The sequence below is a fragment of the Neopelma chrysocephalum genome, unplaced genomic scaffold, assembly GCF_003984885.1.
Source record: "Neopelma chrysocephalum unplaced genomic scaffold, ASM398488v2 Primary Assembly neopelma1_44, whole genome shotgun sequence".
Classification (NCBI taxonomy): Eukaryota; Metazoa; Chordata; class Aves; order Passeriformes; family Pipridae; genus Neopelma; species Neopelma chrysocephalum.
This window is the reverse complement of record NW_020897703.1, coordinates 10,058,867-10,084,954: the sequence shown is the minus strand read 5'-3', so window position 1 is coordinate 10,084,954 and position 26,088 is coordinate 10,058,867. Positions and strand designations below refer to the sequence as shown.

The 26,088-nt window shown below is 39.1% G+C and overlaps 1 protein-coding gene across 1 annotated transcript in view; it reads left to right on the top strand.

Moving 5' to 3' along the window:
* The first annotated feature begins 4,972 nt into the window (after nt 1-4,972).
* PPP1R1C (protein phosphatase 1 regulatory inhibitor subunit 1C) overlaps nt 4,973-26,088 on the top strand; it is a 52,033-nt gene continuing 30,917 nt past the window's right edge. The window contains 4 exon segments of the mRNA XM_027678416.1: nt 4,973-5,212; nt 7,870-8,066; nt 8,069-8,209; nt 10,511-10,571. Of these exon segments, the coding sequence (XP_027534217.1) occupies nt 7,959-8,066; nt 8,069-8,209; nt 10,511-10,571 (310 nt within the window). The 5' untranslated portion in view covers nt 4,973-5,212; nt 7,870-7,958.

The following is a 26,088-nucleotide window of genomic DNA, read 5'->3' as shown; positions in this document are numbered from 1 at the left end:
AGTAAGCGTACCGGAGGGGGTGACCTACTAGACCTGCTGCTTACAAACAGAGAAGGGCTGATGAGAGATGTGGTGGTTGAAGGCTGTCTTGGGCACAGCAACCACAAAATGATAGAATTTTTGATTCTTGGTAAAGAGGGGCAGAGGGGATTTAACAAAACCTCTACCTTGGACTTCCAGGGGATGGACTTCGCCCTGTCCAGGACACTGCTTCAGATAGTCCCTTGGGAAACAGTCCTTAATAACAAAGGGGTCCAGGAAGGCTGAACATACTTTAAAAAGGAAATCTTAAAGGTGCAGGAGCAGGCCATCCTCATGTGCAGAAAGACAAGCCAGCAGGGAAGAAAACAGATCTGGCTGAACAGAGAACTTTTGCTGGAACTCAGGAAAAAAGAGAACCTTTGGAAGAAGGAGCAGGCAACTCAAGGAGAGTACAAGGCTGTCATTAGGTCATGTGGAGAGAAAATTAGAAGGCAAAATCTCAGCTAGAACTCAATCTGGCCACTGCTGTGAAAGATAGTTAAAAGTTTTTATAAATGCATTAACAATGAAAGGAGAGTAATGGGAAATCTCCATCCTTTATTGGACTCAGTGGGAAACATTTTCACCAAGGAGGAGGAAAAAGCTAAGGTACTTAATGGCTTCTTTCCCTCAGTCTTTAACAGAAAGACCAGTAATCCTCAGAGAACCAGCCCCCTGAGCTGGTAGACAAGGATGGGGAGCAAAATAGACCCACTACAATCCAGGAGAAAGTACTTAGTGACCTGTTGAGCCACTTAGGCAATCGAGTTTATGGGACTGGATGGGATTCACCCGAGGGTACTGAGGGAGCTGGCAGAGGAGCTTACCAAGCCACTCACCACTCTCCATCATTTATCATCAGTTCTGGTTAAGCAGAAAAGTCCCAGACAGCTGGAGACTGGCCAGTGGGACACCCATCTACAAGAGGGGTCTGAAGGAGGATCCTGGGAACTGTGGGCCTGTCAGCCTGACCTCAGTGGTGGAGAAGGTTATGGTACAGATCATCTTGAGTGCAGTCGTATGTCACATATGGTACAACCAGAGAATCAGGCCCAGCCCACATGGATTTAGGAAAGGTAGGTTCTGCTTAACCAACATGATCTCTTTTTAGGACCAGGTGACCTGCCTAATGGATGAGGGAAAGACTGTGGATGTAGTCAGCCTTTGGCCTTTGATACTGTCTCCCACAGCATTCTGGAGAAGCCGGCAGCCCACAGCTTGGACAGGTGTACTCTTTGCTGGGTTAAAAGCTGGCTGGATGGCTGGGCCCAGAGAGTGTCGGTGAATGATGCTGCATCCAGTTGGCTGATTCAGTGATTTTTATGATTCTAATATAAAGGCAAGGGCCATATTTTTGAAATCCCAAGAGCTAACCGTTTTCTGTGGGTCGATTACGACTACATCCCTGTTAGTACCAAGACAGAATGGTCTTTAGCCTGCTGCAGAGCAATACATGTCTGTGGCACAGCTCAAATCAGGCAGAGGTTTGTGGGCCTAATTCTTGGAGGATTTTTATTTTTTTGTTTGTTTCTGTTGGTTTTGAGGTGAGTAAGCATGTTTCTAGCCCCCATTGTTATAGTGAAAAGCTACAAAAATCATCTCTGCTGAAATGTGGAGGTGTCTCAGCATTCAGCAGATGGAGGCAATAGCTGGAAAGGCAGGAGCATCCCCCCACACCATTTGGGTTAGTGCTGCGATGCCTGTGAGGTACTGCTGCCACTCGCCCACAGCACCGCGTGTTTGAGACCTGGAAAGGAAAGGACTGAGGATGGCCACAGAGCCACCTGCAGGGCCAGGGGTGAGTATGAAGCAGGAGAGGCTCCTGCTGCTGGTAGTTTCTGCAACACTTTGGAGAGGACTGGAAATGGCCCTGCCTCTGCCAAAAGAATTGATATGATCTTGAAGCTCTTTCAGGTACTTATGCTGACCATGACCTTCACAGAGGGAAAGATGCCCTGTATCTTCTGCTTTCTCTAAAACTGTGATGTGCAAGCCCTTGGTGACCTTTATTTAGAAGGCAAGTGATGCCCAAGAAGCTCCAATCTGAGCATTTTCTCAGCACCAGTTTGCTCTGATTGCTGTCTCTTTTAAGGTGACAACTTAGAGCCTTGCTGATGCAATCCGGTCACCGATGTTCACAAGTACTGCTCTGCTTGGCCTTGAGGGGCAGCATTTGTACTGCCTTTGGATTTTGTGTACTGCTGAGCAAATGGCTTACACTGGAAATACAGCATTGGTCAGAACATTTTCATTCTGTTATACCACAGGTAAATCTGTTTCAGTGAAACTGGCCACAGGAAGATACTAATTGGGGAGAAGTAACAAGAGCCCCATTTGGAAACTGAAGTAGTTCAAGTCATGACTAGCAGCATAAATCAAAAACCATACCTAAACTATTAGAAAATTTTGGTTTGGAGGATTTTTTCAATAGGGAACAAACCTAGAATTCTGAAACTTGGGTGACATCATAAAAAAGAATAGTTGCTGGTTAGATGGTTTCAGTCCAATGCAACACTTTCTTCTGAATTAAAATGATAATGTAAAAATGATACATGATTTGATTTTCAGGAAACTCAGTAATTTGACATAAAGCAAATTTAATTTGATTTTTCATATGTGATTTTAGATGTGATGGTAATCCTTCATATTCATGATGTAAAATAACAATGCACAGTATTGTTATAAAAGTTGTAAAAATAGAAGACAAGACAATTAAAAAAAATGAAAATCACTTGATAATTTGATATAGCTTGTATATTAGGTGATTCTGCATAGTTGCTTGCTGAGTGATGGGTAAATATACACAGAAACATTTTTTTCTTTCATTGTCAGGATAAAAGGAGAAAGCCTGGACAACAGTTAAGTAATGAAAAGGTAGCAATGAGAGAGCAGCACGATGAAAAGCCAGAATTGCCTCAGTGAGTGAGTAACTGTTCTGCTTGCTATGAAATCTGTGAATTGCTGTAGCCCTTGGCTCCTGGCTTGTCCTACTTGTGGAGCAGCCCTTCCCTGATGCACACAACACCTGTATAGGAAATAACAAGCAATTGTGCCTCAGCCACTTTCTCCAGGTCAACAAAACCCAGATATTGTCCTCCAGCTGTGCCAGCGATACACGTCCAGCTGGCTCAGTCCCTCCCTTTCAGATGCTGCAGGCAGAATCTTGAGGTTTGCTGTGACTTCTTTAGGTTTAGCATGTCCTCAGAGGGGAAGGAGAAGGCAAGAAATAAGGCACATCTGAAAAGTCTCAAAATCAAAAATGAGAATTTTAAAAACATGTTCTGAATTTGGCATATTGAACTTTTATAGCCAGTTAATGACTTTTCATTTTCAGACTGCTGATGTGTGTTCACACAGGAGTTTTATAACTCAGACTCTGAAACTATGAAAGTTCATTCCTTTGTCATCATCTCTGTGTTCTATATTTTAACTTCTGTTTAAAAAAAATTACAGTAACAATTCAATTTTATGTAATTGTTTAATTCAGTTGTGTAGTCAATTTTTGCATTAAAGATTTAATGTGGAAATAACACAATATAATTTAATTCTAAAACCTATATACACTGCCTGCACTTCTGTTTATTGAAAAATGTATTAGACTTCTTGGTAAGGAAGCAATTTCTAGCATATCTTCCTGCTGAAATACCTTCCTAAAACCAGTACAAGAATTTTGGTTTCTGCACTATTGAACTATAGTCTATATTACACATGGATCTTTTGACCATCTAATCAGATTATGTTCCATTAATCTAACTCATTTCCTATGTTTTGGATGTGTGTATTCTACTGATGGTAGTGGATAGGACCTAACAGTAAATGTTTGTATGTTACTTGAAAGTCTGTAGAGCTGTGAGTTTCGGAGGAAGACAGGAATAGACAGTATCAGTTCTTATGTGCTCTGATAAAGTTACTTTAAACTGATTCTGATTAAAACTATACTGCTAAGAAATTATTATCTTAGCTAAAGAGATTGTATAAATAAAAATAGTTTATTTTTTTATTTATCTAAGCTTTATGTATCCACATATATAGTTAGTACATTAACAAGTCCAAGCCTGATGTTCTGTGGATGAGAACAGGTGATGGAAATTTGGGTTAGGCTATTATCAGGCCATCAGCTCTCACTGAATGTCCCACTGACTCAGTCACTGCTTGACAAGACTTTCTATTATTCTTCTTGTCTTGCCTGTGGCAGCACTTAGTACTCATGAGGCAGATGTGATCTGCTCCATGTTCTCCCACCCTTGCAGACTTTAAATTCTTTGCATTTTCTGTATATAAATAGCAGACTGTGTTTCCAGCAGTTCAGTGGGAGTCACCCTGTTTGCAATGTTCGTATTTAGCTGGTTTGAACTGAAAATTTTAGGGTCATTTTGAATATCTCATTTTTTGTTCTTGGAAGGCTTGCATCTGATTTTACCACCTATGAGCAATGCACAGTGCAGAGCCCCAAAAGGAAAACCTGTCCATGAAGAGTTATGGTGTGCACAGCAAAGACAATGTACATGTCTCTTCTGCTCATGACCAACACCAAGAGCTGTAAAGCTGATGCTTCTGTACAGACAAAGGCAGGAAAGAAACTCAGTTTATTAGAAAAAGGCAGAAGGAAGGGGCACGCTGAGGTCCTTTTGGCTGCAACAGAAAGCCAATGTGCTCTGCAGCATTTCTCCCCCAATGCTGCTGGAGCTGCCCAGAAAAGCTGGAGTGCCCAAGGAATGCACAAATCAACATACCTTTGTTAGGGCTCTCACGTATCAGTGGCTACACCTTTGTTAGGGCTCTCACGTATCAGTGGCTACAATGGGGATTAAAGCTGTATCCTAAGAGACACACTGGAAGAAGTGCCACTTTCAAGCTGAATCCTTGCTCTGCAAAGGCAGCCTAGTAGATCAGGGTACTGTAACTTAGTGCTTCTCTGCGTCTGCACGGGTGAAATTAGGAGCCAAATCCGTAAATATGTTGGCTTTACAATTAACTCCAGGTCTCCTCTCCTCTCGAGAGTGATGCTGCAGTAGATCCCTGACCACACCAGAGAAGGTGAGGTAAATCACAGCCACAACAGAAATTGTGTAAGGAGAGTGCAGGACAGACACCCTTGAATTCCCATCTCAGCAGCCTTGTCTTTGGCTGGAAACAAGATATAAGCCTCTCCTAGGACAACAGAGGAAATACCTCAAGCAGGAACTATGCTGTGAGTGCTCTGATAGCTCATCACTACAGTAAGATATATTAAAAGGCAGTGCCTCATGCTAGAACTTAGTGAATGACATAGGAAGGAAAGATCTTGCACAGTTATTATTATTTTTAATTCCATTATAGTTTTAGCTGAATCATGAAGGCATTTGAAACATTATGGGGAGTGCACTAAAAACAGAAGATGAGCTAAAAGGACTTGGCAGTGCTTAAATGTGTTTCAGCTCTTCCCCAGACTGTGATGCAGTCTATAGAAAATGCAAACACACTTTGCCCAGAGACTTCTAGTGCTGCAAATTAGGTGTAAGAGTGAGCCGAGGTAGTAATCCTGTAATGCTGTATCTGAGTGCTCTCTGAAATGTGCCTTTTATACTATTTTAAAAATACTTTTATTGTTATAATGCATGTGAAGATTGTTGGGCAGCCAGCTCCAAATAGGCACAGAGAGGAGAGGTGCAGGAAGCAAATACCTCCACATCACATTGGAGGGCCTCTGGTGGGCCTCTTTCCCAGATGTAGCAGCCCCATTAAGGATATGTCCTTGTGTCTTGTTCTGTCCTGTTTTCTGGCTCCCTTTGGAACCTGTCAGGAAGTGGTTTTGTTGGTTTGTTTCTTCATAAGATTGTTTAACTTTTTCCTCATATACCATTGATGGCAATGCATTTGAGACAATTCCTTTAGACAGCAAAGTCCAGCAATCTAGAGCTGAAATGCACCACCATAATCCTTTGAGCATTTAATATTTTAGTAAATTTTTGCTCTCTGAAATTTTTTTCAAACTACTTTATCATTAATGTAAGAAACTTTAAGCCTTTGAAATAATTATAGCTCCTGTAATCAGTAACATATACTATAATTGTAACTGCACAATTTAATACATGAAATTTCAGAGATAGCTAGAATAGATATTTTATGGCAAACAGGTTTTTTTATAGAGAAACTTGACATTTAAAATATGTCATTTATTAATATATATAGTAGCAAAGCAGCTACTATATATATAATGAGCTATTTTTGTCACATTATCTGGGACTGAGAAAACAAAAATCATTTTCTTTTAAGTATGAAAATTCAAGAGGAAAGCCACAACTTCAGATCCCTGTTTATATCCTTACCTATGTCCTCCCCCCCCACCCTGATCTTGGACCCTGCTTCTAGCAGCAGGAGGGACTAGGTATCTCCAGAAGGTCCCCACCAAGAAGACTCTTCTGTGGTTCTACAATTCGAAGTTAATGCCACCTAAAACTATCACAAGAAATCAAACAGGAAAGCTGCTAGCTACTAGCTGTCAGCTGGAAACCACTGTGGTACACAGCAGTTTTGATTTGAATGAAGAGGGGAATTTCAGCCCTCACTGAGAATTATTTTTGATCCCTGAGCCAAATGGATCCTTAATTTTTAGTGTATCCTCACCTCCTGAGCTTTATCGGGTCCTTCATAAAGCAGCTGGCTAGTGTGCTTGCCTCTGCTCAGAAATGCCCTGGTGTTCCAGTAATGTGTCACAGTTTTCATTTGTAAAAATCAAAGCCAAGCAAGTATTCCATCCCTGACTTGCTGGTTTTTTCTGCTGTGTATGGCCAGAGCATTATTCTTATCCACGATCCTTGCTCCTTCCCTGCCTCCTCCACTGGCACAGGTGGGAAAATACTCAGTGACTGAATAAGCTTGTGGTGAGCTGTGAAAATCCTTAGTGCTCTCAGTGGCTTCAGGAAAGAACACATTTTCAAATTCATCTGACTTTTACAAAGGGGTAGGTTAAGCCAGTGGTTGCTGTGTATCGTTTCACACATTTCTTTTGAATTAACACAAAATGACAAGTGAAAATAATTATATTCACAAGAGAGTACTATTGATATGATTGACCAAATTATTTTTCTGGTCTTGGAAGAAGACACAGATTTTGTACCCTGACGTAGTATTTGGTCTCTGAATTTTAACCACCTAAAAGTGAGATAACTGGAATCATCTTTCCTTTTTCTAAAGTTAGCGGAGAAAAAGTGTAATCTCGAGTAAACACTATATCCTGCTTAATTAGGATAGAATTAAATGCCCATTGATATGTTTAGCATGAGGGAACTGAGACAGCTGGCTTAAATGTGGACGTTCTCAGTATCTGGAGTCATGTGAAATGAAGCTCACCAAAAGAAATCACTGCCTAAATCTGCAAACCCAGCCTAAGGTGCAAACCTTCTTAGTACATCAGAGAAGCTTCATGAAGCTGTGGGCATCTGCATAGCATCATCATCAAAAAATCTTCCTATAAGATTTAGAAGATTCTAAACCTATAAGATTTTAAAAAGATTTGAAAGATCAAAGGCAATTGTTTGATACGTGAGAAGAGGAGAGCAGTTCTGGCATACTGTAACAGAGATCGAATTATTGCATCCACCCCTCCTGCTACCTCCACCCCCAAAATCTGAAAACTTCCTGATTTGTGTTCATCAATAATTAAGAGCCCATCAGCAATACTCAGAGGGAGCTTGCATTGCACTTCTGAGCAGCCAGTTAGTAATATATGGTGGAGAGATCCTCTTTTTCAAATCCCAGGGCTCCAGGCCATGCAATGCTAGTATTGCATTTTCAATTAGCTTCTGAGTGAATGCTTGGCATATGTAGAAGTGAGCTGGTACACAATTAGCTTCTTGTTCCTTTCAGCTTTCTGCTGAGAGGATCTGAAGGACTGCTGAAGAGAGGGGAGAGGGGAAAAAAAAAAGAAAATAGCCAAGCTAGTGGCATCTCTGTGGATGTGGAATAAGGGAGTTGCTCGACTCACGCAGACTCCCGAGCTAAGTCGGGAGTTACAGCTGTTACTGCAGGGCACTCAGCCTGGCTGTGGGGAGGGCGCCTGGGGAGAGGGGCAGACCCAGTCTCAAGCTCCAGGCTCTTCTCTCGTCTGACTCACCTCAGCATCACAATGGAGCCCAACAGCCCCAAAAAAATACAGTTTGCTGTGCCCCTGTTTCAGAGTCAAATAGATCCCGAGGCAGCTGAGCAGGTAAGGAAGACGAGTTTCTTTCACTGTTTTGAGGGAATGGGGTAGGAATGGGGGCAAGATGTGGGGTGAGAACAGGTAATACTTGTTGCCTAAATGGTTTTCTAACTTATATTAGTGAAACTGTGGATTAAATGCTCTGGAGGTTGTAGCAATGTGTAGGTATACCTAAAGAGGGAGAAAGATATGTCCTCTAGCCAGAATACGGCTTCTATAACTTGAGTAGGTTTATTCAGTATATATTTATTGTGCTTTTTTGTAACTGCACTTGTACCCTAATACATACACTTCACAGGAATACACATTCTCAACAAATCAACTCAAGTATATTATTTGTACATAAAGCTAAACATGAAGCTGATAATAGGTACCTAACAGAAATATTGAGCAGAAGACATCTTATTTCCCATTTATTTTACATGAGAAAATACTAGTTATGTTTTACACTGTAGTCATCACTTCAGTTACTTCCTGTATATCTCATGATTTTTATATAGTCTTCTTTATGTCATTCTTACAGTGTTTTACATGTTTGAAAAATATACACGTATAGAAATATGCCTGACTTTTGTCCACTGGAATGATGCATGTGCTATTTTAGGTTTTGACTCACTCCCAAAACATACACATAATATATATATGTGTAGCAATACAGACATCTAAGGAGAAAATGATACCTATTACTGTGTACGGATATGCATAGATGTGCATAAAAAGAGTCACAGGGAGTCTTGTGAGAAAAATGGGATAAATCCTAATTAGGTGACCCAGTACATTTCTCTCAGTGCAAGTCCTTCTCAGCATTTGCTTCTATTTGGGTAAGTCTAGTTTTAGATGATGCCAGGGGAATATTATAACCTTGACTATTCCATTCCATTAGCTATGAAATTCTTTATACCTTTAGGACAGGTATCTGGTTTCCTGGATATTATGTTGTTGTGTCTCTTAAAAGGAAGACACCTTTGCCAGAAAACAATGAGTTTTGAGTGACCACTGAATGCAGAAATATTAGAAGGGTGCAGAAGAGAATTGCTGCAGGTCTTCATTTTGCCCCTAGGTACTTCTAAGATGCAAAATGTCCCTACTTTATTGAACAGTTCTTCAATGAATTCAAGCAGAATGTGTTTTGGTATTTTTCTGAAATCTATGAGAACCATAGGATTAGGATTTCCTGGAATTCCCATGGCTTTTGAAATGCGGTGGCCCAAATTCTGCCTGGTATTTATGAGCAGTCCTTTTTTGTGTGTGTGTTGTGAGTTTAATTCCAAGTGTGATACAGTTTCACTGTGGCTGTATGATGAAATTAAAATGGTAAATTCTGCTGTCAGCTACAGTTATGTTAATCTGGAATAAACCCATTAACCCTGATTGATGTAATTTTCCACTTACACCTCTGAAAGCAAAATTTGAATCCAACTAAATACAGATGTTGGATCAGCAAATAAAAAAGAACAAATGCATTGACATTGAGGTTTTGTGTCAAAATGGTTTCTAGCTTAAATACTCTTGGTCCCTCTCTTAAATTCAATAGAATATCAAGCCTGGAGGCTTTAGTGAAACAACAAAAAGCTTTCAGTGCAAATGTGTGCATTATAGGAGGGTAGTCCAATACCATGCAGTTCAGCCACTGTTAATGGAACAAAAATAGTTACCCAGATAAACTCTGAATACGAAAAATTGCATACAATTCAGGATTATATATCGGTATGTAAAGATCTGCTGTACAGTGCTTTTTGGAAATACTCTTTTGAAAGTCTTAAATACTGGAGTTTTTTTTAGTTAAAGAACAGTAGTAACACCTCTGGTCACAGTTTAGAAATATAAATTCATTGCAAGGCATACCTGTAATATCAACTCAGAAGTGCAGTTGCAAAATATTACTAATTATTACTTGTGAGAACTATGACAGCACTAGGGATTTGCACATACAAGCTCACAAACTGCTGCAATCATCTTCCTGACACAAAGCTAAATGTCAATATTTTAAGATATGACTGATATTTGTCAGCAATACGTGTCCAAAAACTTAACTCAAGATGATTACAAATCCTAAAGGTATTTTGGAAAGCTCTCCTCATGCCTTTGCTCTGCCCGTACAAGCAAGAGCATGACCCAGATCACTGTCAGACCACACAAACTGTCAGAAAGACAGTGAATTGCTGCTGTTCTTTAAATTGCTGCTGTTTCTTTTGTAACTTTGCCTGGTCTATGCTCAGGAGAATGCTAGATGGATTTTTTGCTTTGCTTTGTGTGTGGGGCAGTCAGTGGACCCTAATGACTCTCCTTGGTTTACACCTGTTACAGATCAGGAAAAGAAGGCCTACACCAGCATCACTCGTCATCATGAATGAACATGTGCCCCCAGGTAGGTGCCAACATACCTTCTAGACCACTGAACTTGTATGCACAGGATTGTCTGCAAACTGGTTTTATTAACTACATGATTTTAAAAATCCGTCATTAATGTCACAGCACTAAATATCAGATAAAGATCTTAGGGCTGTTTGGAGTAAACCCCATATGTATTTCCTGGCCTTCAGATAATGTCAATATTTTCACAATTTTATACTCCATGTAAATCTTTTGTTATTCATTTCATTCATGGCTGGGCTTTGTGAACGAAGATTTGGGAAATCTTTTGTTATATGTACAAAGAGAATTACTATGACCCAGATCCAGCACTTCCATCCACAAACATTTTCTTTCCTTGGGCGGAGGATTTGGAGACCAACAATGTCCAATCTCTAGAGATGCCAGGGTAGCTCCAGGGCTAATTCAGCCAAGGGATATATATATCTATAAAACAGGTTCTTTTCTAGTTTTCTGATGAAACATATAATGTGTGTTTTCATTATTCCTGTTCAACTGTGAATACATTATCTTCATCGAAGACTCCCCCCAGAAAACTTTCTGTGGGATGGGATGACTTGAGACTGCAACATACTTTGTCACATAAATGTGACTTCAGAAAAATTCTTTAATAAGCTATTTAGGCAGTATTATAAGCAAAAAAGCTCTGCAAAAATGGAAAAATCCTTAACATATAATCCCTTTGAAACACAGTGCCTACTTTATATCAAATTTTTCCTTTGTAGTGCTCTGCAACATTTTTTCCTGTCTTATCTCTCAGTCACCTGATTCTCTTTTTAAAATCAGTTCAGGCTTTTTCTCACTGATGTGTCTCTAAGACCATTACTGTGTACACTGGTACCTCAGTGAAACAAAACCATCTTAGGTCTTTCAGGATCTCCACTTGTTTCGCTGTGCTGCAGGTCCTCAGGTCTGATCAACATCACCAGTAGCTGAAATTCCTCAGAAACATACGGGTAGAAGTATTCTGAGAGCCCAACTCTTGGAGTTGAGGTCATTGCAGTTCAGCACACAGATCAGGGAAGTTCAAGCGTGTTGTATTGTTAAGTTTATCTTCTTCTGACACTGAGAGTGACCCGTGTAACCCCAATCTCAGTTTGGAGAGTAGCTTTCTGGCCTGAATTTCAGGCAGTTCAGCTCTCAGTAATGGTGCATGAAAAATCTGTCTTAGACTGACTTTCCTTACCCTAACGGGATCTACAGTGTCTATGTTGCCAGGACTTAATTTAAAACAAATTCACCTTGACTGTTAATCTCTTTTGCAATTCACCTTGTACACTTTGTACCATCACATTTCCTGTTATAAACAGATACTTGGTACAATACAAAATCAAAACCAAACAGATAATAAGAACTCTTTAATTTACAGGAAATTTTACTTTAAACAAAGTGGTGCATGTCTGTTATCACCTTTCCTGCAATGTTCATAATAAATCTTTAAATAAATCATTTTTATTATGAGTCAGGATTGCTGTAAGTCTCAGTCAACTTCCATACAAGCACAACTTAGTATTCATCTTCACTTATTTATATTTATTAATTTAGATATTATCCACTCTTTCAGGATACTGGGAACTAATCTTAATGAAGTTATTCTTTTGTTAAATTATAATCTTGTCCTATTTTTAAAATTTTATATGAAGTCAGATAAAAAAAAAAAACTTTAACAGCAGCTCCATTTTCCTGTCCTTCACCACGTGGTTCATGCATGAGCACCTACATGTGTATTTCCACATGCCTGATATGGGCGTTTTGAATAGGTTGTGTGCAAGTGGTTGTGTAAACCTGCTGAATATAAGGACTGTAAAGCCAGGTTGGAAAGGCAGACAATAGATTTACAATGGAAGTGCAAATGCTAAAAAAATCCTTATGGTCTCGATCTTGCAAGGTGCTGTACAGCTTCTGTATACCTTCAAATTTCCAAGTCAACTAGTCCTAGGAGTTCTTGACACCTTGCTGCTTTAACTCCAAAATGCTGATCAGTTATTGGATTTTGAATAGAATTCAGTGAGATGCTAAATGCAATTTGTCTCCAAAAATAGTAAATTCATCACTGCACGTTTGCAGGTAATAGAATAATAACAATAAGGCTGCTAACTTGACACTCCAAAAATTGCTTTAGAAGCATTCCCTAGATCAATGGTAAAACTGAGCAGCAGAGAATTCCAGTGATACTGTCAAACTCACCTTTTTAATTAGAACTGGGCTAAACTAGAATCCTGTCTGTTGGATTTTATGCACTGGAGTACTCTACTTCCTTCATTAGAAGCAAACAACTAGTGAAGGATATGTTTCCAAGACTTTGAAATGTGTGTCCTAATGCAATTCTAAATGTTTGGATACCCCAGAAGAGTTTACTCTAATTATCTAAACTTCTCTTTTTTTGAAAAACAGAGACAGGCATTTTCTAAGAATCAGACTTTTCTATAGTTGTTACAACTGCTTCTGATTGCAGCAGGAAAAAAAGCAGCATTTTTTGTGGTATTCTGATCTGGATGTGGACCCATCTGGAAACCAGAAGGCAGTAAAATGTGTTTGGACATTTCAGAATTTCATAATAAATTCAGTTTGAGTTCTTCTGTACAATGATCTAAAAGTTGTTTTCTACTAAGTCTTCCCATCCATCCCTGATATCTGCTACAGCTTTGACAGGAATATGTCTTCACCGACTTAAGTCAGGTCAATTGTGCTATAAAGTGAAGACGGAATATCTACTAAGGCTACATCATTTTAAACTAATGATATGTACTCAAAAATTATAAGAAGAGTCTGCTTGACTTCCTTGCTTCCAAGGAGACAGTGTTAGACCACACCAAATGATTTAAAGGCAGGTGATATATGTGACTACAGGAGTTAATGTCCAGCCTGTAGCATCAATTACTGTTGCATTTTCTGATGTTCACTCTGATTGGTGTAAAATATAATTGCAATCAAAGTCAACAAAAGAGAAATTTGAATTGCAGCAGTAACAGTGATTGGAGTAGACAATATGAGTTTGTGAAGCAACAGACTCTTTAGGGATGGTCCTGTGCAGGGCTAAGAGTTGGACTCGATGGTCCTTGTGGGTCCCTTCCAACTCAGCATATCCTGTGATTCTGTGATAGCAGTAAATAAACTCTTAACTCTTTCGGTAAGTGCTCTGTAAAGTGCTCTTTGATGGGTTATGCCACATCTGAGCAGAGAAGCTAGCACTAGGAAACTGAGATTCGAATTATGAAGTTGCTTAAGTTTATTGTGCTTCAGTTGCTATCAATGGAGCTATGTTTTCTGAGCATCTGATGTTTGATTTCATAATATCTAATCAGTTTTACTTTTATTTGACATTATAAGGCTGTTTTACTGTCTGTGAAAGCAAAGACAAGTATAAGGTGATGGAACTACAAAAATGAGCAGCATCTCATCCTGTGCAGGATGCTGCATGTGTTACTGGGGTAACCCACTCATATTCTGCTATAGTCAGAGTTGCTTCATTTTATAAAGGGAACATAAACATGTTTAGTTTTAAAGACATATTTAACTATTATGCTGCACAAGAGTTTAATTCAAAAGTTGTTAAAGATCTCCTGCTTCATATTTCTCTTGCAATATCATTGGAGCCAACAGAAACTGAATATCACCATACCCTAAAAGCAACCTTTTCTGTACATGCGCAACCTCCTGTCTCCTTACCAAACATAGCAGGATATATATGAAAATCAATTCTTATTATCTGAAATAAAAGTCTGACCATGCTTTAAGCTAGCAGAATATCATACTGCAATGGCTCAAGAAAAAGCTGGTGGCAAAGTGGAGAAGTGATAGCTGAGGGAGGAAAGCATGTCAGACCACAACTCAGGTTTAATACCATTAGGGCTCACTTTGATCAGAAAACAATGCCAGTGTTCCTGTACAGACTGGCTTTGTCACAGAGCCAACACAAGATCAAACAGTCTAGCTGGCAAAGACTGTTCAACTTGTGTCAAAGTGTTCAGTCTTCTTGAAGCATTAGAATATGGGTAAACATTAGGATAAACTTCTATGTTTCTAAATTTTCTACATATTTGCTGTTTCCATCTCCCATTTCTACTTTGTTGCCTGTTTTGGTTTCCTTGCCTGTAACTCAGTTTTTGGAAATAAGAAAAACATCGTAACATGTTTTGATATCTCTGCTCCAGTGCTGCCTTTTTGCATTTTACAAATCTCATTTCAAGGCAGAAATGGTATACTATCAGTGCAAAAGCAATATAAAACAACCCAGTACCTCTGAGGTTACTGAACACTGGAAATCATAACTTGAAGAAAAGCAAGCTGTACCTGTCTTCAGACAAGGAACATGCTTGCAGCTTATCTTTTGGCATTAGCAGGCTTGCTTTCTTGTTCCTAGCTGATTTTCCATTATCCAGAAAGAGAATCATGCCTTTCAGATTACTGCCATTTCCCCAGAGCTCTGCTGAGATGCCTCATGAGCAGCCTGAGTATTTAGTGCAGTAGCAAACAACACAACCAGGTGGGTGGTAGAAAAAAAACCTGTCCTTATGCCTGTGTCAATTCCATGATAACCCAAGTAGTTAAGGTTTATCTGCTAAATTGGTTTTAGGCACTCCTGGACTTTCCCTGCAAAATAAATCTCATTACCACATACAGATGTGCTTTCCTGGTGATGCAAGCTGTACCAGAACCACATCCTTGAGGGGATAAATGTGATATGTTTTGCACAACAGTAATGTTTGTGACTAATATAGTTAGATAATGCTTCTAGGTGAATAAACATGTTTGTTCTATATGTAATGGTCACATATTTTTTTCTCCCAAGAAAAAATAAACTGCGGTCAAAAAAGACCAACTGTGTAAGAGGCAGCTGTTTCTGGGCATGGTCAAGCAGTTCTGTTATATTTTCTCAGGGAAAAATCTCACTGAAACTTGAATCAGCAGAGAACTCTTGGTCTCAGAGTTCATGAAAACCGATATGTTTTTCCAAAGCTTGAGATTCTGGTAGGACATACTGCTTACTTTGGTTCAAGAACTAGAAAGTGAGTGAGCCAAATAGCAGCTGTTTTCAATTGCAAATTTAGGCTTCTAATGTGGTAATAAAGCATTCAGAAAAGCAATACATTAATAAAAACTGTCATTAACTGTATTTTTTTTTGGTCAAAATAGCTGGCCTTTCTATATGCTAAATAAGTATACCATTTAAATATGCTGTCTCTTTTTAGATCAGTCTAGGAGTTTGTAGAGGTATGGCAATAAGCAATGAAAAACATTTGTGTCCCCTCACACCAGAAGAGTGGTATAGCTCAGAGTACCTTACCAATGGCACCAGGATGTTCAGAGATCAGACGCTACTCGTCAGGGCAGTGTTCTTTCAGCCTGTGCTGGAAAGGACTATCTGACACAATGAAACAATGAAATATATAAAACAAACATTGCATAATACTTGGTGACAGATGATAGGGATTCCAGAACAGATATGAAAATGTCTGTGCTTGAAAATATCCTACTCTTTGCAGGCTGATGTGTGACTGCAAATGTTCAGTGACAAACTACATCCCTTTTTCTTACCTATATATACTGTGCTCAGCTGCTCTTTCATTTGGGTTACTCTGAGTTTGCTCTGCAGTTCAGGCTCACAAAAGTGCCTGAGACAGCCACAGCAAAAGTTCCTCACATGTATCAGTGGGAGTACAGACTCCATGAAAACAAAAAGAAAAGTACAAGGACTTAAAAAAAAAAAAAGAAAGAAAGAAAAAGAAAACAGTCAGGAACCTGTGCTTGAGCTGTTCTTAATGCAGCCCAGAAGAAATGGCTCACAGGTTCCAAAAAGAAACAATGAATTTTAAAAGAAGTTTTCCTTAGCATCATTCATGAAAATGCTCCATTTCATGAATATGCTCCACTTTCATGACAGAGTGAGGATTTTATATGTCACTATCACCACCTGTCAAAAGAGCTGTCAGGCTTCCTTCAGTACAGTAAGAAGAGCAGGCTGGAGGACAAGGCTTGAGTTGGTTGGGATGCACTGGGCACTGCTTGGCTTAAACTAAAGATTATCACTAAAGCAGCCAGCTATGTTTTCACCATTTTCGAGGGCATAAACACATTCATTCACAAATAGAAACATTCCCTGGGATTATTTTGGTCATTGTGTTAACCACATAGTGTGAAACAAAGGAAACATACTATTTCATATAGTGCCAGAGTCTGGACTGTCTCTCTAGTCAATAAGCAGTGCTTTAACGAGGAGAAGGGTCTGACAGCTACTCAGAGAAAGTCAAAACAAAAGGTGTTGTATGTGTTCTGGTCAAAATTTGCTTATTTTACTTAATTTTCATGTTTATTTTTATCCATGCTTCCTTCATTTTCAGTGTTTACTGACGACTGCACAGGTACATTTTACATGACATACAGCCTGTATGAGCTTGGTTGCTTCTAATAGTTGTCTAGTCAAAACAAGCATGAGTTCCTCCTGTTCGCGGGAGCCCAGCATCCCTTTGTGAGACAGGGCAGTGCAGGGTTCAAACACTGCCTGAGTAAGCTCTGGTGGATCGAAATAGAGGCTGGATATTTACAACCAGGACTCAGACTTCTGCCTAGATCAGAGAAGTGGTGCAGCTGAGAGGACATGAAACCAAAACCTAAAAGGCTTACTTGCTGCTAGTATGGGTGGAATTGCATTTAATCCATTTTTCTTGTTCCAGCCTTAAATACCCAAGAGATGAAAATTGACATACATTTTAATTATCAGTGCAGCTAAGCTCCTAATGTGTACCCTTTACTTTGTTCTAAGTACCATGTTGGTGTGTGTTTGTATTGGAAGGGTCAATGTCCGTGGAACTATCTGAAAGCGAATGAGGTATTTTTAGAGCTGAACCTTGTACTCTTCATCTGTTTTCCTTGTTCCTTATACAAATGTACCATAGAAACAGCCTTTTTCCACCCCAGGAGATTATTTGCAGATAATTTTTAATATACATGGCTTCATGTTACAGATCTCCAGCTGCTTGATCATTCAGCGTGAGGACTGATAAGCTTTTGGAATGTTTACATTTCTTATCACCTCTGTGCATATAGCATGACGGAGCTGTGCCATGTATAGGGAATAGCAACATGCATGGCTGCCTAGCCTGGTGAGGAAGTTAGTGGGACAGATTCTAACTTTATTGCATTCATAAGGCTTAATATTTTGCTAGAGGAGTTCTTAACATATTTGCACTGTGCCAAATGCTTATACACCTCATATAGTTTGTTTTGGTGAGAATTCTGAACAGATGGTGAGTTTTCTATTTAAAAAATGAAATACCTAGGTGTAATGACTAGTTCTCAGAGTCAAAATACTTAGCTATATTTCATATATTATATATTATATGAGCATACAATTTAGGAGGTTGATGGCATTTAAAAAAAATTGGAGAAAATATGTCCAGTTTAGCCTGTGGTAAACATTCTGTTTGTATTCTGAGGGTTTTAATTTTTTTTTTAAATGGTAAAAAATTTCAACAATTGTTTCAAATTAAGTCCATTTAGACATTGTAAGACAAAATATTTTGAATAGGAATGTCAAATTAGTTTGTTTTGAGATTATGTTTAAATCATACTTCAATAACGTGCTAATACTAGGGGGGTTTATATTTTTTTATTTTACATCAGGTAATAAAATCCATTAATAGGTGTTTCAGCCTTGCTGAAGGGGAAAAAAATACAACACAGGGTTTTTCTGACCTCTGCTATTTAGTACTTAATGCAGCACTCATTTACCATGGTGACGTGTGTGAAATAAATAGATAATGCAGACAGATGAGAACGAATCCAGCTTTTAGCAGTAACCTCATTATGTTCAGAATATTGGGAAGGGGTTGCACTTAAAGCATCAATCAAGGTAGCCCATTTATTGAGCTTTTAGAGATAAAATTTAACTCTTTATGTGGCATAACTGAAGTTAAAGCTTCACTTCAAAAAAAATTAAAAGTGGGAATTTAATGAATCTGGACCTAAAGCTAGCATAGACTCTAAACAAATTGAACATATCAATCATGAAAGGTTTTACCAACTACAGAAGGGTGCAGGAACTCAGCAAGAGTGCAGGGAGGTGAAGAGTTTAGCTTTGCTTTCCCGTGAGTCTGAGCTACCTGTGTCATCAGCTGGTGGAAACAAGATCAACTGGACAAGTCAAGTCTCTTTTTTCAGTAACCAAAGCAGTTCTAGGGTAGAATTAAGCTATATGTCTATTGAAAGGAGCTCTGTTTTCTCCTTCTCCCCTTCAAAATGCTATTCCTGTGTCTGTATCTAAAATAATTCCTAATATTTTTCTTCAGTGGGTTTACTGGAGGATCTGTCATAGTAGCAGAATGAACACAGTGACATGCTCACTCTTTGGTCATGTTTTCCCTGGGATGCCTGGAATGCAGAGGTACCCCAGAGAATTGATGTCTTGGCATTATTCATTTTGTGGGACCAAACTGCGCTAACAGAGTTAGCAGTGTTAAGTAGGTGAAGGTGGATTGTAAAGGTTGTGTTTTCCACCTGAGGCCTTGTCCTTCGTTCTGATGAGATAAGCAGAGAAAGTCACACCAGGCAGAAAATGAGCTTGAGAAAGACAAATAGGAAGTTGAATAAAGCAGTGAGCTTTACCATGCAGCTACAATACAGCTTATCCTGGTACCTAGACATCCCATGGCCTAAATATTTCTGTACTGAGCCTCCACCACTCAATGGCGTGTGGTGATAGTATTCCCTTCAAGTCTTTCTGAAGTTCCCTGCCGTAGCTGTTCTCAGGCAGCAGTAGAAAGCAAAGATTTGAATGAATCTGTCCTGCTCTTTCTTTGACCGCCACCAAACAGTAGCATCTCTAGGATCAACTGAAGCACTTGCCCCACCTTTTTGCTCTTATATTAGGATCTGCATGACAGCTACAGAATCAGGGAGCAATTTAACCTAAAAACAAGCTGGTTTGAAAGTAACATGTTTGTATTACTAAGGGTTATTTCATACCCTTTTCTCTTTGAAGTGGAATTGTAGTGATGAACCAAAAAGTGATTGGGAGTATAGGGGAGAAAAAAGAATTTTCTCTTTAAAGAATTGCAACCCAGAAGATTTTTCATCCTGACTAATATTAGGTTTTTACTGTCTGTTTTTGAAATACAGTAAGTAGTCAGCAGGGCTGTAATTGTTTAGGTGTGTGCTTTCAAGCCTCTTAAAATGCTGGTGCTGGTGTGTGACTTCAGCTTTAATGCGTACAGCATATCCCATAGGAGGGTGTGGAACAGCTTATTCCACAGGAATCCCAGCAAGGTGTTTCTGATTATGACAGTACAAATGGAGATGTATAAAACAAAACCCAGGGTTCCCTCTGTCTCTGATGTGTAGTGAGGGTAATAGAAATTCTGAAAAATGCCTTCGGAAATTACAGCTGACTTATTCTGAGCTAACAATGATTGCTCTGGTCTGTTCCACCCCACTTAGTTGTGCTGAAGGCGAGAATGGGATAATGAAACTTTGTTTTGCTGACTTTTGGAAAGCTTGGAAAACCAAACAATGAATTTACAAAACTGGTATTTGGATCTTCTTTTTGTAAAAAGGGTCCTAACCCCAAGAACTATTATTAGTAGCTTACTTGATTCCTGTGTAAGGTGATACATGTATGTGAGGAGCTTTCTGCATGTGCATTCTAACCACAAGCAGGCCATGAGCAGTTGGCCAGGACTAGCTTTACAATACATTCTTACTGAAATCCTTGAGGTATTATTCCAAAAGGAAGGAAACTGCTAAGGCAGCACTAATAATCACGGGCTAAGGAAGAATTTTATTGTTTTGTATGTTTTCTTCTCCCCTGGCAAATGTCACTTTCCAGAATGTACAAATATAACTGTTTAGATATGATATTTTTTTAACAACTTTATGAGCTATAGCCTGCTAAAAAACATTTGGCTGGTTTGGTTGGTTTTTGTGGGTTTTTTTGGTTTTGGCTGCTGCTACTGATTTTTATTTTAGAGCTTAGAATACTTCTACAGATCGCAGCAGAGAAAGGAACTGCTCACAGTGATAGCTATTGCAGCTGTAACACTAATACAAAGAATTTTCCATCATAATTGATTCCTGCACATGAAGTTATTAGGAAATTATTTAAATGTATAACAAGGGATTGGCTAATACTATATTCCTGGTAAGCATGGATTTTACTTCATTATCTTTGCCTCAGTTGTATTTAGATCTTGAGCCTCTTCACTATGTCATTTGAACACAGACTGAACCTAAAGCAAGCAAGCAGCTGTAAAGTAGCACATTACTAATACTACCCAATATTACTGATGAATGGGTAGCTATCTTCTCAAGGTACCTGGCTTCCTTCTGTATTTGAAAATACTTAATGAACATATTAAGTCTTTTCACAAACTAGTATATTGTTACTACTTAGTCAATGAACAAAGTAATTCCAAGCTGTTTGGGAAGTTTTTTGTGTATGAGCTTTGGGAACATTTGGTAAAATGGTAGCAATTATGAGCAAACATTTAGCAGTCTAGCAGTATGTTTTGCTTGGGCACATTCATTTCAGACTCGTGTTTCTGCTCTGAATCTATTTCTCTGAGTATTTGCTAGCAGTCACTTGACAGCTCTGGCCTTCCTGTAACCTCTCAAAACCCTTTATCTTCACTGTTCTCCTATTTCCTTCATGGGAATCTTGTCTTTCACTGTCAGGTTTCAGGCCTGGTGAGATTACGCTATGAGTGTAGAAACTGCCCTTAGTCCATACAGCAAAGATGCAATCTTTATTGACATCAGCTGTTGTGTCAGAGTAGACCCTATGTCAATGTAACCTAACAATTAGTTGAGTTCTTGTTCTACACAGCAGGACAAACTTTAAGACACCACATAGTGATTTACATCTACTTTGCAGTCCTTGTCCTTCGTCTTGTTCCATATCTCTGTGAAAGTCTAATTTTCTTATATTTTCTTCTAGTTCAGTTTGACCCTCCAGCACTGCCTGGGGCACCCAGAAATAATGGCTGTCAGATTCCCTTCTGGCTCATGCCAGAAAATCGGTATCACCCTGGTTTACATCTATTCGCTGCAAGAATAAGGGACTTTTTTCTTATATGTATTTCAATCTAAATGGGAGATTTTAATCATCCTAAATAGCTATGCATAAAAGTCATATGTAGATCATCATGTATCTTTCAATTCTCACTTTGTTCATTTTGAGACCTGAGTTTACCAGCAACCTTCCCAAGAGACCAAAGATTTTAAATTTCAAATCACTAATCACAGGAGTTTTCTTCAGTTTGTCTCATTTCTTTTTACTTAATTGAATTAATTAACCTGGACTGTCAATGATGTAATGGGTATTGATATGACTGTCATTACTTACTTTAGATAACAAGCAAGAGTTTTGACTAAGAGCCAGTTTATTTGTGGCTTAAGTTCTTTCCCAGTTGCACTAAGTCTAGAACTAGTTTATTAAATGAGAAAGTAGTTTGCTTTTCTTCTCTTTTTTTCAACTCCTATGGGACTCATTTTGCCTGGAACACCACTCTGCTCCCCTTATCACCCAGCCAAGCCAGGCACTGACGAACTCCTCTTTGCCAAGGGTCAGAGCATAGCAGACACCCCAGATTTCTGGTTGAGCTTAACTTTGTTGTGCTGGAAACAGAAAGAAGTATTTTGCTGTTAACTGGGAACGAGTAAATTTCAGGGAGCTTCAAAGCAAGGTGGAGACTAACTCTGATCTAGAGCTTCTGCCCACAGTGACACCCTGTGGTCCTACTGGACGTTCCTCACTGTTCTGATGCCAGTAATCCACACTGGTCAACTGCAAATTACATGAAAAGTTTAGCTCAGAGTCATTCCTGGTAATTTAGTAAAAGATTTTTGTTTGGTCCAGAAGATGTCTCATCTGAGAGATCAGAATTTAAAAAAACCCCATATTTTTACTTACATCCTCCTGGTTCCTCTTATTTAGACAGTTGTTCTTCGGAAGCTGTCTCCATTTCCTTCAGAGGATTTTTTGCTGCTTAGAAAGCAACTAGAAGAAAGCATCTTCAAGGCTAGCATTGTTTATATTGTGAACAATCTATACATTAGTTATCCAAACAGAATATTTATTTCAAGCATATTTCTCCTTGAGTTGATTACTTTCTCTGGGAAGACCTGCCAGGTCCCCATATCATAGATCCAGGACTTCACATCAGGAAGGTCTGTTCCCCATGCCTCACTCACCTGACCTTCTCTCTTATGGAGCAGCATTGCAGAACAGGGCCTCTTGTGCTATCGGGAAGAGAAACTTCTGCACGGAAGTATTTTTTTCATGACAGGTTTTTCCACAAAACCTGTTTTCCGTCCTGTCAGTCAAGACGAGGACAATATCAGAAAAAGCCTTACAGAGCTGTCAGCAACTGGAACACCACAAAGTCAGGTAGAAGTGCAACTCCAAGACAACAAGCAGAACAACTCAATCTTTATTAGTAAGAAGGGAGAAAATAATTAAATTTTAATTCTCTTCCAAAGTATGTTTTGAGAAGCTATATTTGATTTATGGAACTTATTTAGAATTTGTTTTATATTAATATTTAGTATGTATTTTAGGAAGGGAGAATGAAAAATTGGAAACAAAATGCTTAAGAGAAGGATGATTTCTGTGCTGCTTGTAATAATTCATGATTGCTCTGTGGTAAGCCCTGAGTCCTGATTCATCACTCTTATATTCTAGTTTAATGCTAGTAAAATAAGACTGATTTTCATGAGTCTGGTACGAAACTGGAATAATAAGGTGCTTGAACCAGGCACTATAATTCCCTTCTGAGATTCATGTGATGTAAACAAATACATTTAGATTCACATTTGAGGTTTGTAGTGTCTCCAGTTTCTTCCAAAATAGATTATGGTACCAGAATGCATGTTTTAAAGAAATTTTGATCTGTGTAATTTATGAAAGGTGGTTTTATTTCATATTCTTATGGCTGTGCACTTTAAAGTGGGTCCTTCGATATTGTCTGTATGATCAGAGATATAGATAGTGTTTGGATCAGATGCTGTTCTCTGTATTGGGAGTAAAAGCATGATTGTTCTTTTCATTTGGTGGCTGACTTTGAGCACCATTAGGAAGGTTTTGGTTAAACAAAGGAGATTGCAGCCCCTACTCTTCTCAGTCCTAGTAGTGGCTACTTGAATACTGAAGGTAGGAAATACAGAGTTATGTAAATAACTGATTTATGTGGAAAGAAAATTCTAAGTGGCAGATTCATCTGGCCTGTAGCATTTTAGTGAAATACAAAGGGCTGGTTACAGTCAGGAGCTAGATGGGAAAAGCTGCACTATGACCTGTGAGACAGAGGGACAACAGGTCCCTCAGTGATGGTGCTGTCAGCACAATGTGGAACCTTTCCCACGCTACACACCTTAACAGCAAACACCTGGTAGGATAGGCATGCAAATGCCTGTGTATACAGCAAATTCCTCTCTCCCATATGTTTTTATTAATATTTCCTATACAAATCTTGTTATTAGAGTTCCCTAAAGGGCCAGGCAGTAATTTAGATGCTGATTAGTGTGTGAGATGCAGCCGAACCACAATGTACGCTCTCTCTTGTCAGCACTTGACTGAGGAGGGGAGCAGACCTTCCAGCTTTGCTTGCCACAGCAGCTGGGATACGGGAGTTTAATGAGGTGCTTTTGCAATGTGAATGGTTTCAGAAACATATACTCACTCCAGGAGTACTTACCAGGATATTTTATTGTAATTAAATGTAATGACATTTAAACCTGTAGACAAGTTTTCATTGATAGATACTGGCAAATAAAAAGCAGCAAGCAAAAATCAAAACATTAGCTGCATAAGCATTTTTTATGTTTGTCTACATTGAATTTTTTTCCTTTTCTTACCTCAGTGGTTTATTAAAAAGCAATGACATGCTAGCTGATGTGGCAATGTATAGTTAGAACTCTGGCAAAAGCAAAGCATTAAATATTTTTGATCTTTCTATGTCCTCTAGAAGAAAGAAAAAATTGTGATGGCAGAAAACAAAATATTATGTCAGTAAATTTCTAAATCAGATTTCAATGAGCTTGTTTTACAAATACCAATGGCTTATACAAGTGGTGGTGGTCAAACACCAGTGAGGCAAGCTATTGGATAAGAAAATATCCTTATTTTACTGATGGAGAAATTGAAATGTGAAATGACTGAAACAAAATTTTCAGAAAATTGCAGATTTTCCTGCCACTAAATGGCAGGGCAATGAAGGATTGTTCTGAAAATTATACATTTCTCTTCTTAATTCCTAAAATGTCATGAATCTGTTCAATTTAAATGTAAGTTTTCAAAACAAGTGGTCTGTCTTGTTGCACAACTAGCACTGAGCAAGGCTGGGAGCAGGATTCTGCCCCAACTACCCAAGCACACAAGCTTCCCCCAACCCCACAGCAGGAAGAGAGAGTCACCCTCCTCTTCTTTACAGGACATGGATAAGTGGGCCCACAGGCAGGAAATTTTTTTTTTTCCAACTCTGTGTCATCATTGAGCACATTGATAAGGAGTCAGCAATTGGTTCATTTCTTTCACAGTTTCTGACAGCAAATGTTGATCATGGACACAGCAGTGTTGCTCATGGACACTGTTTCAGATATTTCATCAAAACTAATGCAATCAAATGAAACTGGCTAAACTATTTCATAGCAGCAGCAGTATCTGATTTGTCACTAGCCTGGGGTGCCCTGCACTAGTTTGCACGTGAAAGGCTGGATCCATGCTTCTATTCATCTACTTTGCTCCCTCCAGTGACACTATATATACAGGGGCAAGGGCAGGATTATAAAGTGACTCCAGACTAAACATTGTGTCCCTGAAGTCTGTCACCAGGCTCATTTCTTTCAGATTGAAACCATTCTCATTTAAATCATTCTTTAACTAGCACCTGTTATAGGCATGCAGCTCATGGGCTATTCCCACTATTTGAGCAATTAAAGACTATTATGGTTATTAGTTATAAGCAAAATTTAGACACTATGACAAAAATTAACCAAATCCAAACCTATCAGCCTCCTATGATTTTGATCTGAAACTGCCCAACTGTGTTTTCCCAAGGAAAATTCCAAACTCTCTACAAGAAGCTTTCTCCAACAATTATACCAGCCTCTTACTGAGTTGCTTTTGTGTAAAAGCCGGCCTCTCTGATCTGTTCTATTTCTCCAGTGCCTGACTGATACCCTACAGAAAAGGGAAAAGCAAGCAGGGTACTTAGTTGGATGAGATAAGCCTTTGCGAGATGAGACCACTGCAGAGCCCCTGGGTGATATCAGAGGCCAAGTCTTTTAAGACAGGTCACCTCTTGCCCTGTATAGCTGCTCCAAGTGCATTAACATTATCCAGTGGGAGAAGAAAGGCAGATGAATTTTGATCTTATTCTAAAATGACCACAAAGCTTTCCCCAGCATGGGCATTCCCTTTGCACAACAGTGGGGATTCATGGGAAGAGTGATCAGCACTGCCCAGCAGCTGTGATCCCAGCTACAACCAGCCTCCTTCCACTTGGTTCTTTTCTGACTTC